This window comes from Sceloporus occidentalis, unplaced genomic scaffold, assembly GCF_023333645.1.
Source record: "Sceloporus occidentalis isolate IW3139 unplaced genomic scaffold, rSceOcc1.0.p SCAF_271, whole genome shotgun sequence".
Classification (NCBI taxonomy): Eukaryota; Metazoa; Chordata; class Lepidosauria; order Squamata; family Phrynosomatidae; genus Sceloporus; species Sceloporus occidentalis.
The window spans coordinates 28,385-41,248 of NW_028317251.1; the positions used below are offsets into that span (position 1 = coordinate 28,385).

General features: G+C 47.4%; 1 protein-coding gene across 1 annotated transcript; it reads left to right on the plus strand.

Moving 5' to 3' along the window:
* Nucleotides 1–9,632: 9,632 nt before the first annotated feature.
* Nucleotides 9,633–12,361, plus strand: LOC149275648 (protein lin-37 homolog). The gene is made up of 9 exons (XM_089504441.1): nt 9,633–9,666; nt 9,821–9,896; nt 10,480–10,530; nt 10,641–10,667; nt 10,838–10,920; nt 11,160–11,308; nt 11,750–11,893; nt 11,976–12,043; nt 12,280–12,361. The coding sequence occupies exons 1-9, from the start codon at nt 9,633–9,635 to the stop codon at nt 12,359–12,361; spliced, it is 714 nt and encodes a 237-aa protein (XP_089360567.1).
* The last annotated feature ends 503 nt before the right edge of the window (nt 12,362–12,864 follow it).

A 12,864-nucleotide genomic window follows, 5' to 3' on the forward strand; every position in this document is an offset into this window, starting at 1 on the left:
TAAAGACTCAAACCTTAATCAGTCGTTGGTCTCGTCTTAGATTCAGGAGCCGTATGTCTATCCCATGCATGTTTAATGCCCTCGCTGTATTACCCTCTACCACCTCTGCTGGGAGGCTGTTCCACTTATCTACCCCCCTCTCTGTGAAGCGGAATCACTCTTGTGATCCAAATAAATGACGACGCTGAATGTGCGCAGACGTTACCTTTGGCTCTGAGTTCTGGGGAGCGGCGGCCAGGCTGCCGGGGGCATCGGCTTCCATCTTATAGCTAGAGGAAGACAGGAGAGGCAACTGAATCAAATTACCCCTCATAACCCCGGAGTGCGGGGGCTCAGAAAGCCTTCTTAACGTGAAAGCACCTCTTTATTAATGATTAATACCCGGGATACACGAAGGAGGGGGGTAAAAGAGGCGATTCTGGGGCAAATTTTCAAAAGTGTTTTTATCACCATAGCAACCAATGGAATGTCACTGTTTATACAAAAAAAAAGCGACAGATAACATCAGAGACGTTCCCGATGATAAATATTTTCAAACATAACTAAAAATAAAATAGCGCAAGGTCAGAAAGTGTGAAAAAACCCTAAATCCTAATTTCTGAGGGGCACTTTGATACATAGAGATCTCTCTCCGCGTTGTGGAGGCTCCTAAGTCTCTCTCTCGCCGTCGGTCGGCCGGCCAGCGGGGGCCGACAGTGTCTTTCTATATTAATAGTTAATAATGCATTGGCAGTGTTAGAGTGACTCACCGAGCGCATCCTGCCCACAGTGATTCCTCCCCACCCGCCAGCCAATTTAAACACAAAGGCCGTGCTGAGCTCTGATGTTCCCACTCGTTTTCACGAAGAGCCCCCCCCCCCCCCCCGTATACCGAGGAAGAGACCCACACCGGGGCCACAGACCACCTGCCCATACCCGAGGACCTTTAAATCGAGCGGCCCCCGGGACTATTGCAATGTTAACCCCAAAATAGCCCATGTGACTCGCCAAATGGCCATTATTCAAAGATACAATTCACTGAGTCACCTGCATTCAAGCAGGGATCTCAACTATAACATACTGGGGGAAATGCACCAACTGGGAGTCTTCTATATGATCACGGAGGGGGTGAATACTAAGAAGTCGGATCCAGACCGCGTGGTCCGGAGAATCTGCCCCTTCACTTTGGGGCAAAACCCTGAAAGTTCCCGGGTATGCAGATGCCTCGTGAGCACATGACACGTAACATAGGTGCTAACTGTCCCGATGCACTGTCTGGGTGGCACCTGCGTCCTGCTGACCAGTTGTCCCAACCAACGAAGGTCAAAGGTCTAGGAGATTTCCAAAAGTAATTCTCGTATCGGGGGGACCTGGGCGGATCATTGGTTGAAACCAAGTGGGTGGGGCAACAACAGACCAATCAAAGGAACCAGGGGGCCACAACTCTCAAATGGTGTAGATAATTATCTACGGATGTCCAAGTAATGCCTGGTGGCATCTAAGCAGGATCCTAAAACATGACCTTTGGTTCCTAAGGCCTGCTTACGTTTTGTGGCCCCTGGCCCTCGTGGCCTCTGTATCCTCATAAACAAATCTGCCTCGACACAAGGCCGCATAACCCCCGAGTGTCCGTGTTTCGTTTGGCCAGTCCCTCCATGGCCAGAAATCCCTCTTTTTTTTTTTGCCTTGTTGCCCCCCCCCCCCTTTCCAGAAGCCTAAAATTTGTGGCAAAGGTGGCAAAACCAGCATTTCTACTCAATACCCCCCCCACCACCTGTATATGTATATATATATATATATGTATGGATCCCGCAGTTGGGGGGCCCTTGTCACTTCCTGGCCCTGTTTAGGGTTTAAGCGGCACTTTTATTTCGCCGTAACTTCTCTTTTCTCCTTATGAGAATTTGTTAAGGAAATGGAGCGGCTTTCAAACGAGATACTCCATGTTCTGCTTTCACTACACGCTGGAGAGAGGAAAAAAAGACTCTGAAACGGGGAAGATTCACTCTTTTTCACCGTTTTACGATATTTCTCTAGGATGGTGCGGAGGAATCCCCCCCCCCCCCCGAACCCACCTGTAGGGTTAAGATCTCTCCAAATTGTAAAATCGAGCCTTGTAGAAATAAAAGAGGGACTCTTCCCGAGTCTGGGACCCTAAAATTATTAACCCCTTCAGATTCTAGAAGCTCGTCTTCACGGGAAACAGGAAGCACTGCTTTCTATGTCCTGTTTCCCCCATTGTACAGCGCTATGGAATATGATGGCGCTATATAAATCAATGAATAATAGCGATGACTCCAACCCATTAGATACACAGAAACCCCAATCTTGTTCTACCTTTGTCGGAAAAGTTAACCCCATCTTGATCAGAAACTCAAATATAAGAAACTTAATTGTTTTACTTATACAGCGTATCCACCTCCTGAAATATTGGGGTCTACCGATTCCCCTCTGACCGGATCGAAAGCCTGCGCGATGTATCCTCCGGCGTAACAACGAAACCACGTATAGAAGCGCAGTGTTTCCGCCTGTTGTATAGGGGCGGTGGCGGCAGTAATAGGTTTGGGACCCCCGTACCTGTCGATCGCTGTTCTCTCTGCAGAGGGGGCGCAGCCGTCGGACCGCCGCGCAGCATGCGAGCCGTCACGATGTGACAATTGCAGAACCCGCAGATTTTAGTCTCTCCCCTGCACGGGTTAGAGGAAGCCTGTCCAGAAACTTAAAGGGGAAACGCTCGGTTAACCCTTTCCTGCTTTACTACACGCTATTCAGGATGTTAAGCGGTGAATATTTTTGCAAAATCTATTTTTTTTTTTTTAGAGATGATTAAATTATATGGAATCTGATCAAATAAACCCAGAATATTCTCTCTCATTAGAATATATATATATATATATATGTAGCAGATGAACTGCGGGAGGTTGCAGGTTTCTATAACGTACCAGGGATCCAGGTCCTAACACAAGAAGTCGATTGGCAAGACAAACTATTATGTATTACATTATGTGGCGGTACCTATACCGATTCTATATGTGAAGCGGTTACCATGGAAACCCCAGCTGGGCTACAACTCCCATCATACTCCAGCATCTTGCCGGCACTTGCAACAGGATCCGGAGAGCCTCGGTATATCAGTCGCTGGATTATGCAGACGGAGCCCTCTGGTCCGACTAATTAGTCGCTACCCTATAGAATGTAGGGACAGCCCGGCAGATGGTGCCGTAATTAACTTACATGGCCCTGGATGGAGGGAGCCTCCAATCTGCTTATAAATCCCCCCCCCCCCCCTCTCCAACGACCTAGAGGTCAAAGGGGTATTTAAGAAATAACGTAAGATTGACTTATTACACAATGCGGCCCCTGTTAGACATTCTATCTACAAAGTGCAATGGGGGGGGGCAGAGTTCTCAAAGTGGAACGGAAGAGAACTGGTTAAAAACAACATCGGACAATACTGACCCCTAGGGAGCTACGTAGGCATTACAGGTAAACGCGTTTCTACAGGGGGTACATCACGGAGCCGAGTCGCCCAACAAACGGACCTCAAGATATATAAATAAATAAATAGTGGAGATTGTATCAAAGTTTTTTTTTTATTTACATCCAACAGAAAAGATCCTTTTTGTATTCAAAATATATATATAAATAAATTGAAAGTCACGAAACATTTCTGTACAAGCTCGTAATAAAAAAAAATGTGTAATTCAGGGGCCACAACTGGCCTTGAGGGCCAGAGATGTCCATCGCTGTGCTAAAGGGTGGCGTATCAGTCGGATGCCGATAGGTCGGCTTGACTCTCTGACGCCATCGCAGAGATTGCGCAATCCACATCCCTGCGGGGAAAGGAGACGTGAAAGAGTTAATCACGTGACCATCGACACCTTGGCGTTAACAAGTCATCAAGACAGGGCTGCTGGGTGGTGGAGAAAGTGTTAAAAGTCATTACCGGAGCTTCACTCGTAGAACTCCCCTCTGCTGACGCAAAACCTGAAGCAAGGGGTCATCTTCAAACTCTGTTCCATCGGAATCTGGGCAGAGAAAGAAAAGAGGGTTTAGGGTACAGCGATGGCTACCGGCCACGTAAAAGAATGGGGACGGGTCTGTTTCATTCATACACATTATAATATTTACAAAGAGTAATAGCGGGAGAGTGTGCAGTCACCATAGTTACCAATGAAAAACAAGCATTAAGTAATAGTTCCCACAAGACGGCCGGTACCTTCTGCCTGTTCTAGAAGTTGTGCCGCCATTTCTAGAGGTTCTAGCCGAGCGTCCGGTGGCTTTGGATGATCCGCCGTAAGTTGCGGCGGCTTCCTGATCTCAGACTTGCGTCTCGCAGGCTCTCGGGGTGAGAAGAGTCTCTCGGAGATCACCTTGAAGGAATAAGGGTAAAGATTTATATGATGGGCAAGTGCTGAAGGAAAGCCAATTCTGTGATTAGGTAATGGGCTCCATAATTACCACCTCCCCCTGGTTTGCCAGAACGATTCACCCGATTCACCCAAATCCTCAGCCCCACAAAAGTCCCGCTGAAGACCTGACGTGAACATAGTTTAGTAAACCTAGCCTCAATTTTGGAACTGGAACCGGTACAATGTATAAAACATTTACAATAGATAATATTATATAGACATCAGAACCGTCATGATGAATGCAGGTCGGTAAATAATTATATTTACAAATAACTCCACGATTTCACAGATAAAAGGAACCGGGAAATAATGGTTTATTCACTAAATGATTCATTAAACACATTCCGTCCTCTTCTCCTTTACTAAAGGTGATTTGCACCCCCATGCAATGCGGACCCTCAATAAGCTCGAAATGAGGGGTTAGGTATATCGTGAGCCCCATGGGGGACCACGGGGGCCGGAGGCGAGTCCCAGGTGGACAGCCAGAGATTCCCATTTCGGGATAAGAATGAAGGTGCTCTGCTCACCTCTCCCATGACACGGTGCACCGGCGACCCCGGGAGAGATACTTCCACGTGCCTCGTTGCCATTTGCTGTTCTTGCCCACTTGCGCCACCGGATTTTTTGACCCTCTGCGCCTTGGGCTTCCCTCTTCTTTCCTCCAGCCGCTCCGGTCTCCTGAGATCTTTTCTCCCAGCGGTTTGCGTTGAGGTCTCTTGCTGCAGCTTCCCCACCGGTTTCTGCTCTCTGTTATCCGCAGCCAAAGCAGAAGCTTCTGGAACATGAAGTTGCGGTTGTCCTGGCTTTAGGGGCTCGTTGGCCGGCGTCTGGATCTTTTCAGAAACTCCCTCGCTAGCTTTTTGCGGTGTTTGTTGTGGACAGGGAGAGGGATGCTGACCGTGAATACAGGGAAGGATATCACACGTTAGGTGCAGGTGAGGAGGAACAGCCGAAGGGGTACTGAGAGGAGCCAGGGTTGGGCTGCTAATTGGAAAGCCCAATGGGCCGGTGGGCGATGCTCGATCCGGCTCACACCGCGGGCCCTGTGCAGACGTCAACAGATCTGACTGCACTGCCTGCAAAAACAAAGGTGAACAGAAGCACCAAGAAATATAATTAAATGGCAACAATTACGCAATCACACATTACAGAACGGCTCATGGGGTACCTGTCTGGGAATGCGTGCTGGAGGGGAGGGAGTGCGTCCACGGGCGGGAAGAGGAAGCGTCCCTTCCCTTGCTTGCTCCATCTTCCGACGTAGTCGCCACTGATACAAAATATCATCCTCTGGCGCCAAGGTGGCGTGGGCTCTTACTGATGCTTGGGGCATTGCCGGTCTCTGGATGGGGGCACTAGGAGCTAGAATGGGGGGGGGGAGCATATCATTTATTCTTCATATACAGTCTGCATTTTCAGTTAAGATTCACCAAGCAAGATAAGGCTTTCGGTACCTTGGAACGATACGGACGGCTTTGCTCTGCTGCGGTCGGACTCCGGATAAGAGATGGAGGACAAAGGCGAGGAGGTCAAACCATCAGAGCTCACAGCCCCCACGCTGCTAAGAGAAGATTCGCTGATAGAAGAAGGGGGGGGGGGGGGGGTATGGAAAGGTTACCAAAAGCAGAAACAGCCGCGTGCTGTGAAGTTTGCTACAACAGATACTAGTTTTCAAGACGACTTTGCTTTCAGTCCCCTGGCCGCCGCTCACCTCTGCAGGATGAGCTTCTCTGCTCTTTTCTGCAGCCTAATAGTATCCACTTCTTCCAAATATGATCTTGACTCATTCAGTGACCCCTCCTGCATTAGAGAGAGGTTAAAAACCACACAATGAGGTCATCGTTTCCCTTTTGGGCACATACCGGCACTATATTCCAGCATCTGTCAAAAATATAAACCCCCTAGTCCACAAAGTAAAAGTCAATAATAGCCTAACCTGCTGGGGAGGAGTCCTTTCCAGACCCTGCGGAGAAAATCCAGATTTAGCCCTCATTCCTAGAAAGAAAAGTTAAAAAAATAATAATAATAATAAAAACAATTGAGCGGACCGAGGGCTCTCAAATTCCAAATATAAAACTCTTGCCTGAGTTTTACCTGACTCTGCGCGATGCCTCTCTGTATCTGGGCTGTCGGGTGACATCTGCAGCCACCAGAATTCTTTGGTGTCTACCTTCGGAGGAGATCTTTCCAAGCGACTGGTGGGACGTCCACTACGAAACCGAGCCACGTACCTGGGGAGCCCACAACAGTCTCAAATTAGAATGTTACTCCAGTGCCACCAGGCTGTTTACCCCATACTAGCTCCAAGATAGAAGAAGGTCATCTTGTAAATGAACTCCATTTGTATTTCTAATATGTGTTTTGGAAGTGGTCCACGAGAAGATTGGATACCCCATGTAAGACTGAACACTAACAAAAAAAAACAACCTTGTGTTATAGACCATCAGTCACCTCGCAATCACAGAATCCTCAGGGGCTGGCACAGCGGAGGCGGGGTCCCTCTGGGGCCGATCACACCCAGTGATGGAGATCTCGGCTCGCTCTGGGGTCTTAGATGAGCTTCCTTCCGAAGACGGCCAGGACTCATCAAAGGGTCCCGAAGAATCGGATTCGGGCAGCTGGGACCGGCCCAGGAAGCTCAGGTCAGGAGGGCTCAGAGCATCAGAGAGATGAGCAGGGAGCGAACCGAGCCGAACAGGGCTGAGGACCTAAAGAAATCATGGAAAGACCACTAAAAAAATCACCTAAAAATTATTAAAAAACGACTATTTGATTATGCATTTTAATGACGGAGGTTACAATTAGCTCACAATCTGCTTCTGCTCCGACGTCAGCGTCTGGGGCTGGGAGGGGTGATAATACGTCTTATTCCTCGGCTGAGCTGGGAACGGGTTGCCCTGGTTAGAAAACACGGCGACGCTGCAAATAAAATAAAGAATTCCTGTCATCATAACCCGCGCTGCCCCCCCCCCCCCCCCCATTTATTATACCCGGTGTATCAATGACATCGCCAAGCCGTATGCGATGACAGGTTACTCCGCGCTCACTGAAAGATCAGGAATTTATTGAATATGATCTGTTTGGTTATAAATACGGCTCTCGGAGGACATAGTATCAGTGGCTGTTACCATGGCGACTATTAAACACCAGTCCATTCATTATTAACGACGAGGATCATGTCACCGTCTCGCCGCACCGGGCGCTTTGTGTGTAGGAAAATGAGACGAGGTGGCCGGTGGGTGGGTGGGTGTCGTTCGCCGTTTAGCGAGGAAGCCCCCCGGCTGGGGGGTATATTCTGACGGAGAAGGACAGAAAGGAAAGTAAAGGTATACAATACCTGTTGTTCATGATCGTAAACGGCCGTCACGTTAGTATATTTGAAATTTGCTCTTTGCGGCATTAACGGGAGGCTCTGTGAAAATCCTACGAGGGGTTAAAAGGACACGGAAATTAGCATAACCTGTTAAAAAACTGCATTTTTTTGTGCGGCGAGGCAGCAGGTATACGATCCAGGGCAGTCTATACGTGGCCAGGATCTCTGGATAGAAAGAGCCGGACAAGTGGCCACGGCACTCCTTAGAGGAGACACCACAGCCCGACCTTAGTCCTCCACTCGTGATGAGCGAGAAAGACCCACACGGGCTAGACTACCTATAGCAGGCGCATGCGCACATATGCATTGCTTACGCGCAAACCACATTCCATGTACCTACTACCCTCCGAGCCAAGGAATCGTCCAATGGCATAAGAGCAGCTGGAAGTTATCTCAGACAATAGAGAGCTGTCACAATATCTGGGATGCTAAAATAAGAACATTCACACTGTGCAGTTTGTGTAGCACAGACATAAACTACTTATTAAAGGGATTATTTATTTGTAAAGCCCCCCAAAAAAGTGTAAAATCATAAATAAACCTACCTTGTGGAGTCTATTTAGAATTATCTGTACGGACACTGAAGATAAACACACACCCCCCCCCCTTCCTGTAATCGAACCTCCCGCGCTTCCGGTTGCCAAAGTCTCCTGACAACTGTTAACTCGCAGAGCACGATGGGAAATTGGATCTCTTGACTACATTTCCCATCATGCTCAATAAGGGTGCGTAAAAATGTGCGCAATCCCCGGCAAAACATCGCGTTGCCAAGGGATAGTAAGCGTCTCCAGTAGAGGGCGAAAAACATTGGTAAGTCGGCCATGTTTATAAAGACCAGTGCTCTACATCAGCTACGTAATGAACTACACAAATATGGCGCTTTAAGCGGAGACAACAAAGATTAGCTGAGCATGCGCCAGCCTTATCACGTGACTAAACCTGGCGCTTTACGCGTGTCGTACCTGACTCTTATTGGCTGAAAGGTAAAAACAAGCAGGCTAGAGAACCAATGGGCTTCTGATTTGGTGGAAGGCTTACCCAATGAGCGAATTATGGGCGGGCGGAGTGTGGAGCGGGTTCGGTTTGCATCCGGTGAGTGTATTCGGTGTGTGGTGGCGGGCGACGGAGGAGGGAGCGCGGATAATGCTTCATTTACGTATAAAAGCAGTAATAAAATAATATCATGTCATATCAGTGAAGTCTGTGTCCGATACCAGAGCTATACACCCGCTTACAAATAGTAAATATTAAAACCATCAATCAACTTTATTTATAAATTCATTACTCAGAATAGAAATAAAAAGTCAACTGACCTACTGTTTCCAGTATTTAATACTTTAACCTATTGCCCTATTTGGTGTTTATTTAGCTTTTTTTTTAGATTTATTTGTCCGGTTAGATATTTTATACGCTGGCTCGGCGATGTATGAGGAAATGTTCAGATCTCGCGCGCGCTTCCTGCAATGTAATATATGAATTAAATACGTCAGTTGGCTGTCTGGGCTGCAGAGCTGACTATCTACTCGTTCCCAGGTTCATATATAAGGTAACCACGTCCGTCGTGTAAAGTTATAGTCTTTGCCCTGATTGTGGGGATAACGAGATGTCGCCTGATCCATAAGCAAGACCCTGTAATTTTCATCCTCACTTAGAAGGGTTTAAATCACTTAATTGTGAGCCGACATATTCGTTTTAGCGGGCAGTGATCTTAACCGCGGAGCCTTTGATTGGTTACGTCGTATTTGAGCCACACAGAACAATATATTTGCATTTAACCTTTAATTTGATTTGTTGCAGGCGGCGTAAGACACGGCCGGTGACGGTAACTCTTCACCATACCTCTCCTGCGTCCCTCCTCGCGGGTTGGAGTCATGTCGCTCGCCAAGGTGAAAGTGGAGAAGGCTGGTGAGTCGTCCTGGGGTTTCCTTCTGGAAAATCGATGGCGGTTCCCAAGCGGAAAGGCTTTGGTTACCACGCATTGTGGTTGTAAATGTATGGATTCTATAATATAATAAAGCTTACTTTAGCCTGATGTTTACGTTTCTTCCCCTTCCCTCAGATCTGGAAGCAGAGGTCGCACGCAGCCGCCTGGATGCCGTCCTACAGGGTCTCCTAGACCGGACCGATGTAGACCGGTAAGTTAAACCGGAGATATATGATAATGTGTCCCGCCAGCAGTTAGATCACCGTCCGGTTATTATTAGACCTGGGCGCCGGCGGAGAGTTTTCGGGGGGAGAAAAATAGTATTCGACCAAATTTGTTCGTCCGGTTGCCATAGAAACAACAAATAAACGCGTAGAAGAAGTTCAATAGGGAATTCGAGACCAATGGATGGAAGAAAGAAGGTCAAAATTAGCCTAGAGTTATAAGGTTAAGGATTGTAGCGGACTGGTTACATGATCTTCTTTTTTTAATAAGTGTTATTAATTAAATAAAATCAATTGTTTTGAGATCAAAACAGAACTAAAGGGTTTTAGACACCGTGAGAAGTGGCCGGCCGAGGCTCGCGGAGTCTCACACAGAGAATCTCACTCTGTAAACGCTCAGACGCAGCGCCGCCGTGTCACAGAAAAATGAATGATCAAATCTAGTTATTATTCCGTTTTTTTTTGGCGGGATTCTACGTATTTCTTCAGTGCGTAGTTTAAAGAATTTGTGAATCAAATTGTTCTTGCTGATTGATTTACGGCCGGTGATACGTTCGTGTCTTCCTCTAGGGAGCAGATGGAGGATGATTCCGGGAAAACCTCTACAGAACCGCATTGCAAGTAAGATGGTCTCATTTATTCCTTCGCGACTAAATTCTGGTGGGTTTTTGCCATAGTGTCAGAATCCACAATTCAATGATGTTAAAATCATGCAATCATCTTTTTTCCAGAGATTCCCCAAGTGCCGCCGGGAAAAGGTATTTTTTTTATTCTAAAATGAGTCGTCCCCCCCCCCCCCCCGTGATGCGTTTGTGGAAGCGCGTGAACGTCACCCTTGTGAATGGGTTTCGTGATAGCTGACCGTAATCAGCGCTATTACCTGCTGGGATGGGCAGACTTACCTATTCACTTACTCGTTCGTTGCCAGGCCCTCTGCGAGGCTTTCTCACCACCGTCGCAAGAAAAGAAAGGAGGAAGACGGAATAATAGAAGGAGGCCAACCCAAAGCCAGTAAGACTAGCGTGTAAATACGGTGCCAGTAGGGGTGGGAAATCTGGCGGTCTGAGGATAGCGGAGAATGGGAAATCCCAATTAAATATGGCTGCCCTAACTTCGTTGGTTTCTAGAACCCTCTTACTGTCGGGGAGTTGTGGAAATATGGCTGACAATAGGGTTTCCTGTGTAGCGGTACGTAAGCTTTTAAAACCTCAGGGATCCCTTGTTCAGATTCCAAATGCGTTCATCCGCAGACACATTCATCATCCGCCTTTTTGATCGAAGCGTAGACCTGGCTCAGTTTTCCGAGGACACCCCTCTGTACCCGGTGTGCCGCGCATGGCTCCGAAATACCCCTACGGCAAGAGCGGCCGAGCGGCCACAAACTCCACCGGCGGAAGAGGTGATTAAAAAAAAAAAAAGACGACGCTTCTGCTGGCAGACTGGGCGGTTTTCAGGATATTTTGATAAATGTAGTGTTGACTTAACCTGTGTCAGGTTTAAAAAACATCCCAGCATGCATCGCTCCTCTTCTACTTAACATTACAGATACTAGATCAGGGCCGTCCAACGTGCGGCCCTCCAGCTGCTGCGGGACTACATCTCCCATACTCCTCAGCCAGCCCCTTAGCCAAAAGAGCATTATGGGAGATGTAGTCCTGCAGCAGCTGGAGGGCCGCACGTTGGACGCCCCTGTACTAGATCATCAATGGCCGGAATATGGATTATTAAATTAGACAGATAAATGTGTATCAAAGTAAAATAATTTCAAGTAATTGAAAATGATGGGGAAAAAACATCAAATAATAATATATAATTCCTTATATTTTTTTTTATTGTACAGATTGAAGGAGTTAATGGGAACGATGAGAATGTGTACCGGCTACCTCCACCCTTGCCTTGCCCGGTGACAGACGGAGGAGAGCCGGTGAACCTAAGGATACCCCTCCACGTTCCCACAGAAGAGGAACCCCTAAATCTGAACAACGTGAGGGCTGCGACAATGTAACGAAGCTGCCTTCAACCAACCAGACCCTGACCCTTCTAACCCTCTTTCTCCCCAATTTCAGGAGACAACACCCAGTATGTCCTCCCTCATTTCCAAGAACATGGACCGATGGAAGAAAATCCGCCAGAGGTATGGGTGGGGGGTGGGTAATGATTGTCTGTTGGACCCGTGGTCCTCTCTGCTTGATCATGAGCCTTTGTTGAAATAAGCACATTGAAATATGGCTAATGTTTATAGATCCGGTTACTGGTGTTACCCCGGTCTCAGGGTCTTGTAATTTATGGGCAGATACCGGGGGTCACGAGGTCCGGAGCTGACTCCTCCATACTCTCGGTTCCGACGATGTCTTCCCGCGTGTGTTACAGGTGGAAGGACTCCTCTTACCGCAACCAACAACGCTACGCGCAGAGCATGAAGATCCTGAAGGAGATGTATGAACGTCAGTGAGAGACGCGTACGGCAGCTCCGGGTTATCCGCTAAACGCCTATCAGCTGCCGGTACCTCAGAGACGCGAGGCTTTCATATTTTACCCATTTATGCGGCTGCGTTAAACACGTCTCCGTTTCCTTTTTTTTTGGGTTATATACACCTGGGTACCCAAGGACATTTTTAAAAGAAATCTTTGAACTTAACCTGGATGAATACTTTTGACATCAGAAGATACTTATTGTTAGGAGATTTTAATTGCAATAAAAATTGTCTTTTTACCGGGGCTGTTATAAATATGGAGAAGAAAGTGGTTGGGGCCCAAGTCCTCACTTTTCTTTGAGTGCACAATGTATGGGTCAAACATTTGACTCTTCCCTCCATACGGAGGATCCAGATGTTTATTATTGATCTGCAAGATACCAGGAGTGATGCAATCAGTCAATATTGGCCCCCAAAAAGTGACTCATTTGATGTATAACAGGGTTAAAACTCTATGACAAATGGTTTTTATAAAGGGAGA

Coding starts and splice junctions, on each gene's coding strand:
- LOC149275648 (XM_089504441.1), top strand. CDS start 9,633: ATGTCGCTCGCCAAGGTGAAAGTGGAGAAGGCTG. Junction 10,668..10,837: donor CCAAGTGCCGCCGGGAAAAG/GTATTTTTTTTA, acceptor GTTCGTTGCCAG/GCCCTCTGCGAGGCTTTCTC. Junction 12,044..12,279: donor TGGAAGAAAATCCGCCAGAG/GTATGGGTGGGG, acceptor CGTGTGTTACAG/GTGGAAGGACTCCTCTTACC.